Source organism: Watersipora subatra, chromosome 4 (assembly GCF_963576615.1).
Source record: "Watersipora subatra chromosome 4, tzWatSuba1.1, whole genome shotgun sequence".
Lineage (NCBI taxonomy): Eukaryota > Metazoa > Bryozoa > Gymnolaemata > Cheilostomatida > Watersiporidae > Watersipora > Watersipora subatra.
The window spans coordinates 29,815,005-29,838,441 of NC_088711.1; the positions used below are offsets into that span (position 1 = coordinate 29,815,005).

General features: G+C 38.4%; 1 protein-coding gene across 1 annotated transcript in view; it reads right to left on the reverse strand.

The window, feature by feature from the left end:
- The window catches only part of LOC137392869 (RUN and FYVE domain-containing protein 2-like), a 61,596-nt gene that overhangs the window by 24,660 nt on the left and 13,499 nt on the right, over positions 1–23,437 (reverse strand). The window contains exons 8-10 of the mRNA XM_068079211.1: positions 16,525–16,641; positions 7,828–7,995; positions 7,487–7,584 (exon numbers count right to left, since the gene is read on the reverse strand). Coding sequence (XP_067935312.1) covers positions 7,487–7,584; positions 7,828–7,995; positions 16,525–16,641 — 383 coding nt within the window. The remainder of the gene's footprint in view (positions 1–7,486; positions 7,585–7,827; positions 7,996–16,524; positions 16,642–23,437) is intronic.

Genomic DNA, 23,437 nt, shown 5'->3' on the forward strand with positions numbered 1-23,437 from the left:
CGTGGTAGTGTGATGAAATGGTTGGCAATAGTAGTTGGAATATACGGGAGTGGTAGTGTGATGAAATGGTTGGCAATAGTAGTTGGAATATACGGGCGTGGTAGTGTGATGAAATGGTTGGCAATAGTCGTTGGAATATACGGGCGTGGTAGTATGATGAAATGGTTGGCAATAGTAGTTGGAATATACGGGCGTGGTAGTGTGATGAAATGGTTGGCAATAGTAGTTGGAATATACGGGAGTGGTAGTGTGATGAAATGGTTGGCAATAGTAGTTGGAATATACGGGCGTGGTAGTGTGATGAAATGGTTGGCAATAGTAGTTGGAATATACGGGCGTGGTAGTGTGATGAAATGGTTGGCAATAGTAGTTGGAATATACGGGCGTGGTAGTGTGATGAAATGGTTGGCAATAGTAGTTGGAATATACGGGCGTGGTAGTGTGATGAAATGGTTGGCAATAGTAGTTGGAATATACGGGCGTGGTAGTATGATGAAATGGTTGGCAATAGTAGTTGGAATATACGGGCGTGGTAGTGTGATGAATGGTTGGCAATAGTAGTTGGAATATACGGGCGTGGTAGTGTGATGAAATGGTTGGCAATAGTAGTTGGAATATACGGGCGTGGTAGTGTGATGAAATGGTTGGCAATAGTAGTTGGAATATACGGGCGTGGTAGTGTGATGAAATGGTTGGCAATAGTAGTTGGAATATACGGGCGTGGTAGTGTGATGAAATGGTTGGCAATAGTAGTTGGAATATACGGGAGTGGTAGTGTGATGAAATGGTTGGCAATAGTAGTTGGAATATACGGGCGTGGTAGTATGATGAAATGGTTGGCAATAGTAGTTGGAATATACGGGAGTGGTAGTGTGATGAAATGGTTGGCAATAGTAGTTGGAATATACGGGCGTGGTAGTATGATGAAATGGTTGGCAATAGTAGTTGGAATATACGGGAGTGGTAGTGTGATGAAATGGTTGGCAATAGTAGTTGGAATATACGGGCGTGGTAGTGTGATGAAATGGTTGGCAATAGTAGTTGGAATATACGGGAGTGGTAGTGTGATGAAATGGTTGGCAATAGTAGTTGGAATATACGGGCGTGGTAGTGTGATGAAATGGTTGGCAATAGTAGTTGGAATATACGGGAGTGGTAGTGTGATGAAATGGTTGGCAATAGTAGTTGGAATATACGGGCGTGGTAGTGTGATGAAATGGTTGGCAATAGTAGTTGGAATATACGAGCGTGGTAATGTGATGAAATGTTTGGCAATAGTAGTTGGAATATACGGGAGTGGTAGTGTGATGAAATGGTTGGCAATAGTAGTTGGAATATACGGGCGTGGTAGTATGATGAAATGGTTGGCAATAGTAGTTGGAATATACGGGAGTGGTAGTGTGATGAAATGGTTGGCAATAGTAGTTGGAATATACGGGAGTGGTAGTGTGATGAAATGGTTGGCAATAGTAGTTGGAATATACGGGCGTGGTAGTATGATGAAATGGTTGGCAATAGTAGTTGGAATATACGGGCGTGGTAGTGTGATGAAATGGTTGGCAATAGTAGTTGGAATATACGAGCGTGGTAATGTGATGAAATGTTTGGCAATAGTAGTTGGAATATACGGGAGTGGTAGTGTGATGAAATGTTTGGCAATAGTAGTTGGAATATACGGGCGTGGTAGTGTGATGAAATGGTTGGCAATAGTAGTTGGAATATACGGGAGTGGTAGTGTGATGAAATGGTTGGCAATAGTAGTTGGAATATACGGGCGTGGTAGTATGATGAAATGGTTGGCAATAGTAGTTGGAATATACGGGCGTGGTAGTATGATGAAATGGTTGGCAATAGTAGTTGGAATATACGGGAGTGGTAGTGTGATGAAATGGTTGGCAATAGTAGTTGGAATATACGGGAGTGGTAGTGTGATGAAATGGTTGGCAATAGTAGTTGGAATATACGGGCGTGGTAGTGTGATGAAATGGTTGGCAATAGTAGTTGGAATATACGGGAGTGGTAGTGTGATCAAATGGTTGGCAATAGTAGTTGGAATATACGGGCGTGGTAGTATGATGAAATGGTTGGCAATAGTAGTTGGAATATACGGGCGTGGTAGTATGATGAAATGGTTGGCAATAGTAGTTGGAATATACGGGAGTGGTAGTGTGATCAAATGGTTGGCAATAGTAGTTGGAATATACGGGCGTGGTAGTATGATGAAATGGTTGGCAATAGTAGTTGGAATATACGGGCGTGGTAGTATGATGAAATGGTTGGCAATAGTAGTTGGAATATACGGGAGTGGTAGTGTGATGAAATGGTTGGCAATAGTAGTTGGAATATACGGGAGTGGTAGTATGATGAAATGGTTGGCAATAGTAGTTGGAATATACGGGCGTGGTAGTATGATGAAATGGTTGGCAATAGTAGTTGGAATATACGGGAGTGGTAGTGTGATGAAATGGTTGGCAATAGTAGTTGGAATATACGGGCGTGGTAGTGTGATGAAATGGTTGGCAATAGTAGTTGGAATATACGGGAGTGGTAGTGTGATGAAATGGTTGGCAATAGTAGTTGGAATATACGGGCGTGGTAGTGTGATGAAATGGTTGGCAATAGTAGTTGGAATATACGGGCGTGGTAGTGTGATGAAATGGTTGGCAATAGTAGTTGGAATATACGGGCGTGGTAGTATGATGAAATGGTTGGCAATAGTAGTTGGAATATACGGGAGTGGTAGTGTGATGAAATGGTTGGCAATAGTAGTTGGAATATACGGGAGTGGTAGTGTGATGAAATGGTTGGCAATAGTAGTTGGAATATACGGGAGTGGTAGTGTGATGAAATGGTTGGCAATAGTAGTTGGAATATACGGGAGTGGTAGTATGATGAAATGGTTGGCAATAGTAGTTGGAATATACGGGCGTGGTAGTGTGATGAAATGGTTGGCAATAGTAGTTGGAATATACGGGCGTGGTAGTGTGATGAAATGGTTGGCAATAGTAGTTGGAATATACGGGAGTGGTAGTATGATGAAATGGTTGGCAATAGTAGTTGGAATATACGGGAGTGGTAGTGTGATGAAATGGTTGGCAATAGTAGTTGGAATATACGGGAGTGGTAGTGTGATGAAATGGTTGGCAATAGTAGTTGGAATATACGGGCGTGGTAGTGTGATGAAATGGTTGGCAATAGTAGTTGGAATATACGGGAGTGGTAGTATGATGAAATGGTTGGCAATAGTAGTTGGAATATACGGGAGTGGTAGTGTGATGAAATGGTTGGCAATAGTAGTTGGAATATACGGGAGTGGTAGTGTGATGAAATGGTTGGCAATAGTAGTTGGAATATACGGGAGTGGTAGTGTGATGAAATGGTTGGCAATAGTAGTTGGAATATATGGGAGTGGTAGTATGATGAAATGGTTGGCAATAGTAGTTGGAATATACGGGCGTGGTAGTGTGATGAAATGGTTGGCAATAGTAGTTGGAATATACGGGCGTGGTAGTGTGATGAAATGGTTGGCAATAGTAGTTGGAATATACGGGAGTGGTAGTGTGATGAAATGGTTGGCAATAGTAGTTGGAATATACGGGAGTGGTAGTGTGATGAACCTATCGTTGGCAATAGTAGTTGGAATATACGGGAGTGGTAGTGTGATGAAATGGTTGGCAATAGTAGTTGGAATATACGGGCGTGGTAGTGTGATGAAATGGTTGGCAATAGTAGTTGGAATATACGGGCGTGGTAGTGTGATGAAATGGTTGGCAATAGTAGTTGGAATATACGGGCGTGGTAGTGTGATGAAATGGTTGGCAATAGTAGTTGGAATATACGGGCGTGGTAGTGTGATGAAATGGTTGGCAATAGTAGTTGGAATATACGGGAGTGGTAGTGTGATGAAATGGTTGGCAATAGTAGTTGGAATATACGGGAGTGGTAGTGTGATGAACCTATCGTGGCAATAGTAGTTGGAATATACGGGCGTGGTAGTGTGATGAAATGGTTGGCAATAGTAGTTGGAATATACGGGCGTGGTAGTGTGATGAAATGGTTGGCAATAGTAGTTGGAATATACGGGCGTGGTAGTGTGATGAAATGGTTGGCAATAGTAGTTGGAATATACGAGCGTGGTAGTGTGATGAAATGGTTGGCAATAGTAGTTGGAATATACGGGAGTGGTAGTGTGATGAAATGGTTGGCAATAGTAGTTGGAATATACGGGAGTGGTAGTGTGATGAAATGGTTGGCAATAGTAGTTGGAATATACGGGCGTGGTAGTGTGATGAAATGGTTGGCAATAGTAGTTGGAATATACGGGAGTGGTAGTGTGATCAAATGGTTGGCAATAGTAGTTGGAATATACGGGCGTGGTAGTGTGATGAAATGGTTGGCAATAGTAGTTGGAATATACGGGAGTGGTAGTGTGATGAAATGGTTGGCAATAGTAGTTGGAATATACGGGAGTGGTAATGTGATGAAATGTTTGGCAATAGTAGTTGGAATATACGGGCGTGGTAGTGTGATGAACCTATCGTGGCAATAGTAGTTGGAGTATACGGGCGTGGTAGTGTGATGAAATGGTTGGCAATAGTAGTTGGAATATACGGGCGTGGTAGTGTGATGAAATGGTTGGCAATAGTAGTTGGAATATACGGGAGTGGTAGTGTGATGAAATGGTTGGCAATAGTAGTTGGAATATACGGGCGTGGTAGTATGATGAAATGGTTGGCAATAGTAGTTGGAATATACGGGCGTGGTAGTGTGATGAAATGGTTGGCAATAGTAGTTGGAATATACGGGAGTGGTAGTGTGATGAAATGGTTGGCAATAGTAGTTGGAATATACGGGAGTGGTAGTGTGATGAAATGGTTGGCAATAGTAGTTGGAATATACGGGCGTGGTAGTGTGATGAAATGGTTGGCAATAGTCGTTGGAATATACGGGCGTGGTAGTATGATGAAATGGTTGGCAATAGTAGTTGGAATATACGGGCGTGGTAGTGTGATGAAATGGTTGGCAATAGTAGTTGGAATATACGGGAGTGGTAGTGTGATGAAATGGTTGGCAATAGTAGTTGGAATATACGGGCGTGGTAGTGTGATGAAATGGTTGGCAATAGTAGTTGGAATATACGAGCGTGGTAGTGTGATGAAATGGTTGGCAATAGTAGTTGGAATATACGGGAGTGGTAGTGTGATGAAATGGTTGGCAATAGTAGTTGGAATATACGGGAGTGGTAGTGTGATGAAATGGTTGGCAATAGTAGTTGGAATATACGGGCGTGGTAGTGTGATGAAATGGTTGGCAATAGTAGTTGGAATATACGGGAGTGGTAGTGTGATCAAATGGTTGGCAATAGTAGTTGGAATATACGGGAGTGGTAGTGTGATGAAATGTTTGGCAATAGTAGTTGGAATATACGAGCGTGGTAGTGTGATGAAATGGTTGGCAATAGTAGTTGGAATATACGGGAGTGGTAGTGTGATGAAATGGTTGGCAATAGTAGTTGGAATATACGGGAGTGGTAGTGTGATGAAATGGTTGGCAATAGTAGTTGGAATATACGGGAGTGGTAGTGTGATGAAATGGTTGGCAATAGTAGTTGGAATATACGGGCGTGGTAGTATGATGAAATGGTTGGCAATAGTAGTTGGAATATACGGGCGTGGTAGTGTGATGAAATGGTTGGCAATAGTAGTTGGAATATACGAGCGTGGTAGTGTGATGAAATGGTTGGCAATAGTAGTTGGAATATACGGGAGTGGTAGTGTGATGAAATGGTTGGCAATAGTAGTTGGAATATACGGGAGTGGTAGTGTGATGAAATGGTTGGCAATAGTAGTTGGAATATACGGGCGTGGTAGTGTGATGAAATGGTTGGCAATAGTAGTTGGAATATACGGGAGTGGTAGTGTGATCAAATGGTTGGCAATAGTAGTTGGAATATACGGGAGTGGTAGTGTGATGAAATGGTTGGCAATAGTAGTTGGAATATACGGGAGTGGTAGTGTGATGAAATGGTTGGCAATAGTAGTTGGAATATACGGGCGTGGTAGTATGATGAAATGGTTGGCAATAGTAGTTGGAATATACGGGCGTGGTAGTATGATGAAATGGTTGGCAATAGTAGTTGGAATATACGGGCGTGGTAGTGTGATGAAATGGTTGGCAATAGTAGTTGGAGTATACGGGAGTGGTAGTATGATGAAATGTTTGGCAATAGTAGTTGGAATATACGGGAGTGGTAGTGTGATGAAATGGTTGGCAATAGTAGTTGGAATATACGGGCGTGGTAGTGTGATCAAATGGTTGGCAATAGTAGTTGGAATATACGAGCGTGGTAGTGTGATGAACCTATCGTTGGCAATAGTAGTTGGAATATACGGGCGTGGTAGTGTGATGGTAGTGTGATGAAATGCACTAAATTGTTTTACCTCCACCAAGGAGAGCTTAATTGGTTACGGTTGAGTTGAATTCATCCGTAATGAGCATTTCTGCGATATTAAACAGTAGTCTCACTACAAATGCCTTTGCAAAATTTTTGCTAAGCAAAATGGTGTCAAATCCATTTGGATTTTATGGTTTCTATGAGCTGAAGATGAGGAAACTCCAAATCCATTCGAAGCATGGGAACCCAGTAAATGTATTTTTCAGGCAGAAAAGGTACATTTAGCTACCTATCATCAAAATGTACAGCTTTAAAATGATGCTTGGCGATTCTATGTGATGAGTCAACTTGTAGATTTGACTCAACTGCTATAGACTTTAGTCACTGCATTTCCATGCTTCAAATAGGTTTGAAGTTGCTTCACTCCAAATCATGCAAAACCATAAAATCTGAACAGACTTGACACCATTTCGCTTCACTAAATTAGATCTATAGTGCAACTCTAAATCGTTGAAGCAGTAGAGTACGACTTCATCAACAGTGGGCAACTCTAAATCGCTGAAGCGGTAGAGTACGACTTCATCAACAGTGGGCAACTCTAAATCGCTGAAGCGGTAGAGTACGACTTCATCAACAGTGGGCAACTCTAAATCGTTGAAGTGGTAGATTACGACTTCATCAACAGTGGGCAACTCCAAATCGTTGAAGCGGTAGAGTACGACTTCATCAACAGTGGGCAACTTCAAATCGTTGAAGCGGTAGAGTACGACTTCATCAACAGTGGGCAACTCCAAATCGTTGAAGCGGTAGATTACGACTTCATCAACAGTGGGCAACTCTAAACCCACTCAAAGCATGGAAAATATATTAATAAGCAGGGGAGATATTTAAAATAAAAAATTGTTCGACCAACGTCATACAATTTGTAAGAAAGAATCATTGTTCATCTACTAGCAAATGTCACCTTATAGATGTCATTTGCACCTTATAGAAAAACTGTTTTGTCAAGTATACACATATTCTCATTTCTGAATAAATTTTGTAACCAAATCGTTTTAACTAATATCTCAACTTACTGACAAAAAATATTACCTATTTTTCAATTTATCCTTTTCCAGGTTTACGGTCCGCATAACTTGTTCTGACCTGACCCCTTCCCTAATCTTATCTTGGTACTTGGACTCCAACAACTAAAAGCAAATTGACAGGAAATGCTGGTGCGGCTACTAAATACCAATGGCAACTGTCGCCACTGATGCGTATGCGCTACAACGCAGACTAGCTTCTGCATACACTCCAAGCTTTCCAATTCCACCACCAAGAGAGATGTCACCACCTTATCACACTATCAAATAACAATTTGAAAAGTGTTGAGCAGACGTAATGACGGTATAATAAATACATATATATGACAGAAAAAGTCACCACAAGACCTGATGTTTGCTGTTCAGTTCGATGTTGAATCCCTTGACATCATCCAGTTGGTTTCTCAGAGCGATGACTAGATCTTGTTTCTCATGTACATCTTTTTCAAGAAGTCGAGTTGCCATCTCCGTCTCTGCCCTCATGTTGATCTGCTGCTGCACCTCCTTCTCCATCTCCTGACACGGTTAACACGAATTAGAGCTTTACTTTCAGAAATACAGTAACTACATACTCTGATTTTTACCTCTACAATATAATCCTCCATTTTTCAAAAGTGTCAAGCTAAAGCACCAAACAGCACTGCTATAATATACCTGTGATAATATATAATGTAATATGTGATATGGCTATAATAATATATACGACTAAACAAAAACCAATGTCAGAAGAGAGTGCAAAAGACAGTAATACCTTTACGTACAAGTGTCCTAACATACGAACAATTTGAGATGCGAGAGAAATTCCGAGCAAATTTTTGACATCAAATATGAGACATATGTGAGATATGAGAATACGAGATAGTTTTCAATGCGGTTCCTAGGTGGCAGAGTATGCGAGAGGTCACTTACGAAAACAGCACTGCTTGATTATTCTCATCAGATCAGTTTGAAAAGCTGTTCAAAAAGTGAGGCTAAAAGTGAAGGTGAAAGAGAGCTAAAAGTGAAGGTGAAAGTGAGGCTAAAAGTGAAGGTGAAAGTGAGGCTAAAAGTGAAGGTGAAAGCGAGGCTAAATGGGAAGGCGAAAGAGAGCTAAAAGTGAAGGTGAAAGAGAGGCTAAAAGTGAAGGTGAAAGAGAGGCTAAAAGTGAAGCTGAAAGCGAGCCAAAAGTGAAAGTGAGAACATTAAGAAATGTAAAAGCTAGAAGTGAAAACAAAATCAGTATTAACTTTAATGTAACTTAACACTTAGTTTCAAGTGTGTGTTCACGAAGCTAAACTCAATTAAGTTGAATTTAAAGTTTATATTATGGTACTTGGGGTCACAAAAGTGTAACATACTGAATGACTTGCAGTCAAGTTTCTCTCGCAATGCCATTGGCACCTACCATATGTCTCAAAGACAAGAACTTCATACAGTACTGTAGGGGAAGACGGGGAAGGTTGGCATACTTTTTATGTTAGTGTTATTTGTTCCTCTACTAGTAGATCACACTTATAGTCACTCTGTCACATTCAATACACATATGTTTCTGATAATTGTGTAGCCTTTAATTGAATGAAAGGTATTTTATTTTTTCGCATTTTTATATTTTGCATAGCCTGTTTCACATGCCAACTTGCCCCATGGGTGGGGTAGGTTGCACATTGCCTGGGGTAAGTTGGCATATGGTTTTCAAATACCCAATAACAGCCATTTGTATTAAAAAATATCCATCCTCCAAAAATAAAATACTCATAGCATATTACATCTACATGTACTTATTTATATTTATTGTAACTCTATAATGTGAAGTATCAAATTGCAATATTGTATTTAATTCTAAGACATAAAATGCTGACATTAAATTAATATACCGAATAAGAGTCTAATCTTGCTTAAAATCGAACAGAACTAATGGAGCGGTTCCGTGCCCTGTAATATGTTGGTAATATGTTCCCTAAGCCAGGAACATTATTTGGAGATTTTAAACAGTTTATTGTTCACGAGGTATAGACCAGAAGGAAGTTACAGTTACAAGACACGTAGTTTCGAACCATCCAGAAAAAGATAAAACACAGTATATTAGTAAGAGTCACGTGATTAATAGAGTTAGACAGCGCTGATGCGTATAATATACATCGAATGTTACATCCTTCATCTAGTCGCGATATCAAATTGGGTTAACAACTGCACGCCCGGATCTAGTTACTGTTACAGGAGTGTCAGTTACGGCGGCGGAGTCGGCGGGTCTCGAGCGAGCTGGCGGGTCACCTGGCTTGTCATCTGACGTGGTAGACATAGCTGGTGGCGGCGGAACCACAGCATCAGCGACATGGTTATCAGCAGGGGTCGGTATGTGTAGCAGGTGGCGACAGTTATGTCTGTAGGTTTCGTTGTTCTGCTGCACGACATACGATCGGGGGTTGGCTGTTCCGAGGACAGTGGGGGTGGTGTCAGAGAAGTCTTTGTCAGTCTGCATACGCACGGTATCACTTGGCATGAGTGTCTACAGTCACCAAATACGTAATTGATCTCCGGTAGAAAATGTCAGTGGCTACGATGCTCCACGGTTGGGACAGTACAGAATACGATAGTAACGGTTCTCTCGGCTGGTAATTTCTGGATGTCTGGCATATACTGCAGAGAGCTAGTGCTTTGTCAATGTCACTCTTCATGCCTGGCCAGAATATTGTCATTGGCACGTCGCTTGGTTGCTTCGATGCCAATATGTCTTGATGGAGCTGCTGGATATAGTCATCTTTAAGCGATTGAGGTACGATGGCACGCTCGCCTCTGTAGACTACACCATTCTCAACAGTGAGTTCATCACGAAATGCGAAATACGGCTTGATATCTTCGGCTACACCGGCTATCTTTTTGGGCCATCCAGTCAGTATGAGTTCATTTATTTTACTGAGACTTGCTGTAGCTCTAGATACTTCTGGTCGGTTATTGGCGCTACGGCGAGTACATCATAGTCTATGTTCGCTGTTGTCATTGTCTGGTAGATAGGCGCAAGACATTGTATCAGCAAGATATAGTGTCTTGCCCTTCTTAAATACAATGTTTAAACAATATGGCTTCAGCTGTAGTAACATACTCTGAAGTCTCCTAGGCGCTGCGGATAACGGCTTATTCATAATCGATACGAGCGGCTGATGGTCGGTTTCTACGTTAAAGTCTCTGAACACAGTCACTGAACCGGTTGCAGGCGAATTTTACGGCGAGCAGTTCTTTTTCTATCTGAGGGTAGTGTTTCTCAATATTCGTTATAGCTCGAGAGGCGAAACTGACAACTCTGTTGTCCTGAAGGCAGGCTGCCCCCAGCCCAGATTGCGAGGCATTGCAGGTAAGTGTTACTGGCTTTTTTGAAGTCGTAGTAGGTAGGAGTCATTGCGTTAGCGATTTCATCTTATATGGCTTTCAGCGCATGGGCCTGCTGTGACTCTCAGGTCAACGCTGTGTGTTTACAAACTAGGTTATTTAGTGCGGCGGTCTCTTCGCTCAGGTGCGGTATGAACTTGGCGAGATACTTGTACATGCTAATGAACCTCCGTAGTTCTTTTACATTAGTTGGGCTTGACATGTCGGTGATTGCTTTGACCTTAGCGGGGTCAGGTTTCAGCACCTGATCAGTTAGTATGTGCCCTACATACCGGACTTCGATCGTCTTATACTTGCACTTACGCGGCGATCGTTTGAGATTCATCTCCTGCAGTCGTATCATTGATTCTTGACACCATGTAATATGTCGGTTATATGTTGCTTAAGTCAGGAATATTATTTGGAGATTTAAAACACAGTCTATTACTCGCGAGGTATAGACCAGAAGGAAGTTACAGTTACAAGACACGTAGTTTCGAGCAATCCAGAAAAAGATAACACACAGTATGTTAGTAAGAGTCACGTGATTAATAGAGTTGGACGGCGCCGATGCTTATAATATACATCGAATGTTACATGCCCCCAACATTTATGGGTGGCCCCAAGATGATTACGATATCTTTGGGCTTGATTACGATATCGATAGCATAATCTTTTGTGCTCACAGTATCTACATCAGGCCTTTCTGGAAAGGCAAAATCGTTATCGCTATCAGCTGACCATAGACCTATTAACTATACTAGACTGGGCAATCCAATGCATCACGGCTCAGCATTGTGTCCTACTTAAATAGCCACATTCTTCACGACGTAACGTCAACGCTTTGTTCACTTGCAGCTGGTCAGGCAAGCGAGTTATCATTGTTTACATTGAAAAAATGACAGAGACAGCTTTATTGCTACATGTGATTTGACATAACTACTAAAGTACACAAGATATTGGTTTAAAATTTTAGATGCAAAGCTTATACACTATGCATTTCCTACCCTTCAAATTTGTAAACATAGAGTGGAATATTTCATTTGTAAAGTGCCAGTAAAAATGTATATTGATCTATTCAAAAAATATTGCAAAATTATCAATGTTGCCCTATGCTATGGGCTAACATGTCAGATAGCTAGGTGTACAAATTGATTTCAAAGGCATACACACTGGTACATCGTACACTGATTGCAGTCTGCCATGAATATAAATGTTGGGTCTTAGGTGTTATGCAAACAGCATCAGAAAATAGGTTTATGTTCACTTTGTTGCTTTGTTCACTTTGCCTAGTCCAGGCCATAGTTTCAAGTAGGAAGCCATGGAGAGTGGAGCAACTACCAGCACTGGAAATGATTCGAAGGTAAATTTTACTCCAATTGTTATCAAGTGTGGTTGTGAGAGGTACCTAGATATGAAGAGCAAGAAATCTTGCGGATTTTTCCGAGATATGCATACAAATAATAGTTTTTTCCAAAATGTTTTCTTATAGTTCATTGCTGGCACTAATATTTGAAAAGTTGCTTCGCACAAAGAGGTGCCAACCGCGAAGTAGACGAAGTGTTGCCCATTTCATGAAATTTTTCATCACCATGGCAGGTGGACATAGGCTAGTAAATGAGTATGGTGATGGCTGTGCTATATTTAGAAGTGTAGTTAAACCCAACGAAAAGATTTTTACTTTATGATGGTCTCATAATATGATTATGAATATATGAGTTATGAGTATATGATAATATACTCATAATATGATTATGAATATATGAGTATATGATAATATACTCATAATATGATTATGAGTATAAGAATGCAATCATTTACTGATTATTTTGCAGGACAAGAGTAAAAATTTTTGCTGTGCATTTGGTTGTTCTAATACTCCAGCAAAAGACAGTTAACTCAGTTTCCACACCTTTCCATCGGAAGAAAAACACCGCGACATATGTAACAGCGGATAGACGCCGTGAAATGTAAGGACTGGATGCCTTCCAAATACTCTGCGCTCGGCAGTGATCTCCTGCAGACCTCTTGGTCTGACGATGGCTGCCATACTAAAGCCTACTGCTGTACCAAGGGTATTTGATTCTCTGCCAAAATATTTACAACCGATTCAACTAAAGCATAGCTGACTGTTATGCCGACCAACACTATCTAAATCATCTCCACCAGACCGAGATGAGCCAGTCCTGGAACCTTCACTTTGCTATGAAGAGCCAACAGCCGCCAAGCAATCTGAAGAGATCATTCCCGACCCTCTACATAAGCGTACCTCGTACCTTGGAATAGGGAATTAAATTTTTCAAACATTTAGCGAGGCCAAGTATCTACTTCTGTACAAGCTTGGACAGGAGCATATAAAAACACTGCCCTCAAAGATTCGGGCCAAGGGAGGTTTCAACAATAATCCAGATGTTTGTAGCTTCAAATCTGCACTGAAAGCTCGACTGGTGAAAACAGACATCACACCTAGCAGAGTGCTAACTGTCTTGATTGTGATAGCTCAGATGGCTCCTGCTCCCTACTTCTCTCATCTAAACGAAGAAAAATTCATGTAGAAAGTGACGATAACTTCCATGATTATTTGGAATCAAGCAAACGGCTGGAAATTGATCTGTCAAAATCTGTCTCGGACATAGTGGAGTACATCGGTAGGTAAATACAACCAATTCCTCCAAATTTTCTACAAAACAAGAGATCTGGCACACATTGCTGCCTTGCTGCATGTGCTAAACTGCATGACTGCCCATATTGTGATACATGGTTTAGGTATGTACATGTATTTTGGTATTAGCTACTTTCACTTATTGTTAGTGTATAGAACAGATATACAGGTAGCTGAGTGGCTTGAAATAATACTGCAGCGGATCAGTGAGATGTAGGTAAATTTATTTTACGGTTGATACATACACTTTTTATAATAATATTAACATATGATATTTATTTAGCAGGTTATGTGGTACGGAGCTTAAAACTCAACTGCAATGATTGCACCAGCTTTATAGCCTTCTGTCCAGATTTACGCACCAGGGATGATGCGATACTAATCAGTGTAAAATATGGAGGTGGTCTGTTTACACCTCATCCTGTCATCACAAAGATATGTCTAGGCTCAAAACAGATCATATGGCAGTGTGTCAACTTACAAGGAATCACTGCAGACATACACAAGCTGGTAGTCACGAAGACTCTTTCATTGGTTTTACAAAGCAATTTGCATCAGGAATTTCCATGCTCAAGTCACAGCGCAGCGTTAATTAAAACTATCACATCCAGATATGTCAGAATTAGAATTCACTATGAGGCTACAAAGGTAGCAGCTAACAAGAGTAATCTTAGATCAAAGCTCAGCCGACTGGTCGTCTTTAGTCATGTGTAGCCTGTCACAATATGTCTAGGAAAGTGTACCATTTGTCGTTTGTTTTCTATGATTTTTCTGATGCTGTTTGCATAACACCTAAGACCCAACATTTATGTTCATGGCAACTGCGATCAGTGTACGATGTACCAGTGTGTATGCCTTTGAAATCAATTTGCAAGCCTAGCTATCGGACATGTTAGCCCATAGCATAGGGCAACATTGATAATTTTGCAATATTTTTTGAATAGATCAATATACATTTTTACTGGCACTTTACATATGAAATATTCAATTTTATGTTTACAAATTTGCAGGGTAGGAAATGCATAGTGTATAAGCTTTGCATCTAAAATTTTAAACCAATATCTTGTGTACTTTAGTAGTTATGTCAAATTACATGTAGCAACAAAGCTGTCTCTGCCATTCTTTCAATGTAAACAATGACGACTCACTTGCCTGACCAGCTGCAAGTGAACAAAGCGTTGACGTTACGTCGCGAAGAATGTGGCTATTTATGTAGGACACCGTAGCTTGGCATTGCCCAGTCTAGTATAGTTAATAGGTCTATGCAGCTGACTCAGTCAGCGCAACAGCCAACTTTTCATGCTCACTATTTGTGTCTGAGTCTAGATATTTTTCAAATTTCTTTTTAGCCTTTGGTAGCCAAGTTTTGCTTCTGTTTAATTTAGCCTTTAACAGACGTTCTTTCTCTGGTGTATCTTAGGATACCGGTCTTTACGCTGGCCTTTTTGATTTTGTTCTTGCAGTAGCCTTGGGCAATAGAAGAATATCTTTCGGTGTTACCCGACTAGCAGATGTACTCTGAGTGCATCTAGTTGAGGTGCATGGCTCTTCTTCACATGATGGCTGCATTGCACGTTCTTGGTTGTTGTTGTTGTTGTTGTTAGTAATATTGATCTGAACTGGCTCTGCAGGCATAGGCATGTCGGTCACATCTGCCATAACAAAACCCTGATCGGTAAATACATCAGGGTTGTAGGGAGAGATATCCGTTGAAGTAAAACCACTAGTTAGATTAGAGGTGTTGGTTCTCCAGTTTGCAAGTATCCTTAGCCCGTAGTTCTCATTTGTTATCACATACTCACCGGCCAGCTCCTTGCACTTCGTAGGAGATAAGCCTTTGAAGCGATCATCTAGATCTTTGAGGTGATCGCCAAGCTCTTTATTCACCTCAGGAGGCATGACCATTTTTGCCAGTGAACAGTTTTGGTAACCAACATGCTGGTCCCTCTAGATAATGTTCTTAGCCTGATACCTCTGCAACGTTCTACATTTCAAGCCATATTTAGCTGTTGCTTCCTTGATGCTACCACCATCATCAACCAACTTTGAAGCTGCTGCGAGTGTTTCTGGTGGTTATCCTTGGCTAGTTTCTCACCATCTAAAATGATGAAATATTTTTATTAAAAGGATTCATAATTAAACATTGACATAGCAAACAGTATTATTGGGTTATTTTAGTGAAATAGAGGCAAGGCAGTTTAAAAGTATAACACAAAATGCACATTGATTGTAACACTACTAATAAATGTTAAGTGGGGCAAGTTAGCACCTAGGCCAACTTGCCCCACTTAACATTTATTAGTAGTAGTATGTAAAGTAGCAAATGTAAAGCGCCAACCTGCCCAACTGCCATTTTTGAAAAACTTATCTGTAATTTAAAAAACATGCATTCAAGTTGAACCAGGATTCTAATGCAAACATGCAGATGACATATTGGAAAAAATATAAACTTGGTTATGTCAATCCTTCATGACAAAATTAGACCACAAAGTCATCTAACCAAAACTACTTATACATATAAATTTCACTTATGTTAAAATTAAACACTGACCTTGACTTTACTAAAATGGCTGAACTGGCAGGAAGTGCTGTTACTTCAAACTTATTCTTTTGATGTAGTAAGATAACTCCTAAACTTGGAAGGTTTCCTGAAAAGTGGGAAGTGCCAACCTACTACTAGTTGAAGTTAACTACAGCCTCTATGCCAACATTGGCAAAAATGCCTGTATTCTTAAACATATGAACTGCAACTCATACTATAGCCGAGTTTCTCATAGTCATACCCGTATTTTGAGTTTAAAACCTAGCTGTACATCAGTATTGCTAATAGTATTTTCAGAGAGAATTCTCAATGGTGTAAAATCAAAGGCTGTTGAAAACTAATAGATCGTAGCTAAAACTAGTCCAGTTAGTGACAATGTCTACAAGTAGAGTGCTCGGGACACACAGTCAGCCTCTCAGTGTGCAACTGTCACCTCGCAAACTAACTTAAAAATTAAACCCTGAACAGAAAAACGTTTAATTTTATGAAGGAGTCATACCTGCCTATTTCTTATTTCCTCTTGGAGCCGCTTTTGCAATTCCGAATGCATTCGTTCGAGTCCATCCCTAGTTGTATTATATGTCTGTCTCTCAGTATCCACATCTTCTCGGGTAACCTGAATGATATACACTTGCCTGATTATGAAACAGTTGGTAGTTAATAGTCTGCGGAGCTGTATAGTTAATTACATAGCATTATCAATAGCCAGCAACTACACCTCTTAAAACAACAAGCAATGCTGCATTAGGTTGCTAACAAAATAAGAAATCTAAAAACATGATCTTCTTTTCTGTGCATCATCCTTCTTAATAGATATATCCACAAAGCGACATCTTGACCTTATTTAGAGAAATAATGGCCATGAGAAATGACTGATTGTAGAATATAAAACAACAACAATGAAAGTAGTTGTTGTTTATATATATGGCATCAGAAAATGGCAAGTCAAAAGCGACATGTGGGTGATCATGATTTGGCTTTAGTGTTAACCTACTTGTGACCTAATATTTAGCAATCTTATAGATAGGCAACATTGGCTAAACACGTATATTGGCTAAATGTTACTGTCATATGTTAACCCTTGTATTCATATTTATTGATATAACATCATATGCATAAACTTCACCTCTAACTCATCATAGATTTAGCTAATTTATCCATAAAGTTAACACTGTGCTCCTATTTAATATCAATTTGGTCATTCATTTCATGCTCCTAGATCAGGGAACGGCAACCCGCGACTCCGGAGCCGCATACGGCTCCTTCATCTTCTTGCTACAGCTCCTTTGGGATTTTTTTCCTTTTTTGAAAATATGCCAAGTAATTAATAAAATATAGAAGTTTTATCACTAGATTTTGTTATATAATTTAAAAAATTGTAACCATGGTGATTAATCGAACATTGTCGCTTGTTATGCATCATCTTCATGTTATATTATTATTAGTACCTTATCACATGATCGTCACAGGGCTTTAACTTTAACGTAAAAGTACAGAAAAACGTACTACCGGATTCGTGTGGAGGACCAGATCGCTATGAGATACCTTCTGATATTATGTCAATGAACTGGGTTAAACAATTAGAAATCTAGTAAGGCTGGCCAGCCACTTAGGTTCGCAATATCGTTAACAACACTACTGACAAACAACAACGCTAATACAGGTAGTACACCTTATAACAATTTATGTGCCGATAAAATCGCCAAAATTATTTTATTGTTACTTGCAAAAATGTAATTTTGTTTTCTCAGCAGTTAAATCATTATAAATGCCACACCTTTTCGTTTTATGGTGTAAACATGGTATAAAAGCATTAAAAGCTAAACAAAAACATTACACAGGGTATTTATTTTTTCTTAATTTAGAATGTCAAAAGGGGTTTGTGGCTCATACTGCGTTCTTTCCTGCGGAAAACGGGTCCAAATGGCTCTTTGAGTGAAAAAGGTTGCCGACCCCTGTCTTAGATTCATTATCCTCTTCAAATCGTTCACTTTTAGTTCAATGTCTAGTCATTGCAGATAGGTCAGATGTGGAAGAAAATCCATAGTTGATGTTGTTTTCCTTCCTATTACTAGCACTAGCGGAATTCCCGGCATTACACGGGTATTAAAAATCAGGTCATAAACAATGAAAGGAAAGGTAGTTGTCTGCAGCTTGCTATTAGTCTGGCACAATGCCAATGGCTAACTGGAGTAAGCTTACTAATAAGATCTAACTACTTGCTCTCACGATTGAGCACGCATAAAATTACGCTACCTCGCTCCATGACATTGCGCCGTAACAGACAGCGATAGCGTATTTGCACCCATATTACGACATATATCACCTAAGAATCCATCAAGCTCATGTGGCTTAATTAACTCGATTGGACTGATGAGTGGGAGGATCTGAGATCAAATCTGCGAGACAGATTCTTCATTCTAGGATTTTAATAGCTATAGCTGGACATACACACAGACACATAAACTTTGATAAATAAATATGTACATAGATAACCTTATGAGCTGCCTATGTAACACTGTTATAACCTTATGATTTGCTTATATAACACTGCTATAGACTTATAAGTTGCCTATGTAACACTGCTATATAGACTTATGAGTTGCATATGTAACACTGTTATAACCTTATGAGTTGCTTATATAACACTGCTATAGACTTATAAGTTGCATATGTAACACTGCTATAGACTTATGAGGTGCATATGTAACACTGTTATAGACTTATGAGTTACATATGTAACACTGCTATAGACTTACGAGTTACATATGTAACACTGCTATAGACTTATGAGTTGCATATGTAACACTGCTATAGACTTATGAGTTGCATATGTAACACTGTTGTAGACTTTATGAGTTACATATGTAACACTGCTATAGACTTACGAGTTGCATATGTAACACTGCTATAGACTTATGAGTTGCATATGTAACACTGCTATAGACTTATGAGTTGCATATGTAACACTGCTATAGAATTATGAGTTACATATGTAACACTGCTATAGACTTATGAGTTACATATGTAACACTGCTATAGACTTACGAGTTGCACATGTAACACTGCTATAGACTTATAAGTTGCATATGTAACACTGCTATAGACTTATGAGTTACATATGTAACACTGCTATAGAATTATGAGTTGCATATGTAACACTGCTATAGACTTATGAGTTGCATATGTAACACTGCTATAGACTTATGAGTTGCATATGTAACACTGCTATAGACTTACGAGTTGCATATGTAACACTGCTATAGACTTATAAGTTGCATATGTAACACTGCTATAGAATTATGAGTTGCATATGTAACACTGCTATAGACTTATGAGGTGCATATGTAACACTGTTATAGACTTATAAGTTGCATATGTAACACTGCTATAGACTTATGAGTTGCATATGTAACACTGCTATAGACTTATGAGGTGCATATGTAACACTGTTATAGACTTATGAGTTGCATATGTAACACTGCTATAGACTTATGAGTTGCATATGTAACACTGCTATAGACCTATGAGTTGCATATGTAACACTGCTATAGACTTACGAGTTGCATATGTAACACTGCTATAGACTTATGAGTTGCATATGTAACACTGCTATAGACTTACGAGTTGCATATGTAACACTGTTATAGACTTATGAGTTGCATATGTAACACTGTTGTAGACTTTATGAGTTACATATGTAACACTGCTATAGACTTATGAGTTACATATGTAACACTGCTATAGACTTACGAGTTGCATATGTAACACTGCTATAGACTTATGAGTTGCATATGTAACACTGCTATAGACCTATGAGTTGCATATGTAACACTGCTATAGAATTATGAGTTACATATGTAACACTGCTATAGACTTATGAGTTACATATGTAACACTGCTATAGACTTACGAGTTGCATATGTAACACTGCTATAGACTTATAAGTTGCATATGTAACACTGCTATAGAATTATGAGTTGCATATGTAACACTGCTATAGACTTATGAGGTGCATATGTAACACTGTTATAGACTTATAAGTTGCCTATGTAACACTGCTATATAGACTTATGAGTTGCATATGTAACACTGTTATAACCTTATGAGTTGCTTATATAACACTGCTATAGACTTATAAGTTGCATATGTAACACTGCTATAGACTTATGAGTTGCCTATGTAACACTGCTATATAGACTTATGAGTTGCACATGTAACACTGTTATAACCTTATGAGTTGCTTATATAACACTGCTATAGACTTATAAGTTACATATGTAACACTGCTATAGAATTATGAGTTACATATGTAACACTGCTATAGACTTATGAGTTACATATGTAACACTGCTATAGACTTACGAGTTGCATATGTAACACTGTTGTAGACTTTATGAGTTACATATGTAACACTGCTATAGACTTATGAGTTACATATGTAACACTGCTATAGAATTATGAGTTGCATATGTAACACTGCTATAGACTTATGAGTTGCATATGTAACACTGCTATAGACTTATGAGTTGCCTATGTAACACTGCTATAGACTTATGAGTTACATATGTAACACTGTTGTAGACTTTATGAGTTGCATATGTAACACTGCTATAGACTTATGAGTTACATATGTAACACTGCTATAGACTTATGAGTTGCATATGTAACACTGCTATAGACTTATGAGTTGCATATGTAACACTGCTATAGACTTATGAGTTGCCTATGTAACACTGCTATAGACTTATGAGTTACATATGTAACACTGTTGTAGACTTTATGAGTTACATATGTAACACTGCTATAGACTTTATGAGTTACATATGTAACACTGCTATAGACTTACGAGTTACATATGTAACACTGTTATAGACTTATGAGTTACATATGTAACACTGTTATACACTTATGAGTTACATATGTAATACTGTTATAGACTTACGAGTTACATATGTAACACTGTTATACACTTATGAGTTACACATGTAATACTGTTATAGACTTATGAGTTACATATGTAACACTGTCATAGACTTACACATTGCATATGTAATGCTGCTATATACTCATGAGTTACATATGTAACACTGCTATAGACTTATAAGTTACATATGTAATACTGTTATAGACTTACGAGTTACATATGTAACACTGTTATACACTTATGAGTTACATATGTAACACTGCTATAGACCTATAAGTTACATATGTAACACTGCTATAGACTTATAAGTTGCATATGTAACACTGTTATAGACTTATGAGTTACATATGTAACACTGCTATAGACTTATGAGTTGCCTATGTAACACTGCTATAGACTTATGAGTTACATATGTAACACTGTTGTAGACTTTATGAGTTACATATGTAACACTGTTATAGACTTATGAGTTACATATGTAATACTGTTATACACTTATGAGTTACACATGTAATACTGTTATAGACTTATGAGTTACATATGTAACACTGTCATAGACTTACACATTGCATATGTAATGCTGCTATATACTCATGAGTTACATATGTAACACTGCTATAGACTTATGAGTTGCCTATGTAACACTGCTATAGACTTATGAGTTACATATGTAATGCTGCTATATACTCATGAGTTACATATGTAACACTGCTATAGACTTATAAGTTACATATGTAATACTGTTATACACTTATGAGTTACACATGTAATACTGTTATAGACTTATGAGTTACATATGTAACACTGTTATAGACTTACACATTGCATATGTAATGCTGCTATATACTCATGAGTTACATATGTAACACTGCTATAGACTTATAAGTTACATATATAACACTGTTATAGACTTATGAGTTGCATATGTAACACTGCTATAGAATTATGAGTTGCATATGTAACACTGTTGTAGACTTTATGAGTTACATATGTAACACTGCTATAGACTTACATAGTTACATATGTAACACTGCTATATACATATGAGTTACATATGTAACACTGTTATAGACTTATGAGTTGCATATGTAACACTGCTATAGACCTATGAGTTGCATATGTAACACTGCTATAGACTTATGAGTTGCATATGTAACACTGCTATAGACTTATGAGTTGCATATGTAACACTGTTGTAGACTTTATGAGTTACATATGTAACACTGCTATAGACTTACATAGTTACATATGTAATACTGTTATCGTCTTATGAGTTACATATGTAACGCTGCTATATACATATGAGTTACATATGTAACACTGTTATAGACTTATGAGTTGCATATGTAACACTGCTATAGACCTATGAGTTGCATATGTAACACTGCTATAGACTTATGAGTTGCATATGTAACACTGCTATAGACTTATAAGTTACATATGTAACACTGCTATAGACTTATAAGTTGCATATGTAACACTGTTATAGACTTATGAGTTACATATGTAACACTGCTATAGACTTATGAGTTGCCTATGTAACACTGCTATAGACTTATGAGTTACATATGTAACACTGTTGTAGACTTTATGAGTTACATATGTAACACTGTTATAGACTTATGAGTTACATATGTAACACTGTTATAGACTTATAAGTTGCCTATGTAACACTGCTATAGAATTTTGAGTTACATATGTAACACTGTTATAGACTAGTGAGTTGCATATGTAACACTGCTATAGACTTATGAGTTGCCTATGTAACACTGCTATAGACTTATAAGTTACATATGTAACACTGCTATAGACTTATAAGTTGCATATGTAACACTGTTATAGACTTATGAGTTACATATGTAACACTGTTATAGACTTATAAGTTGCCTATGTAACACTGCTATAGAATTTTGAGTTACATATGTAACACTGTTATAGACTAGTGAGTTGCATATGTAACACTGCTATAGACTTATAAGTTACATATGTAACACTGCTATATACTTATAAGTTACATATGTAACACTGTTATAGACTTATGAGGTGCATATGTAACACTGCTATAGACTTATGAGTTGCATATGTAACACTGCTATAGACTTATGAGTTGCATATGTAACACTGCTATATACTTATAAGTTGCATATGTAACACTGCTATAGACCTATGAGTTGCATATGTAACACTGCTATAGACTTATGAGTTGCATATGTAACACTGCTATAGACTTATGAGTTGCATATGTAACACTGCTATAGACTTATAAGTTACATATGTAACACTGCTATAGACTTATAAGTTGCATATGTAACACTGTTATAGACTTATGAGTTACATATGTAACACTGCTATAGACTTATGAGTTGCCTATGTAACACTGCTATAGACTTATGAGTTACATATGTAACACTGTTGTAGACTTTATGAGTTACATATGTAACACTGTTATAGACTTATGAGTTACATATGTAACACTGTTATAGAC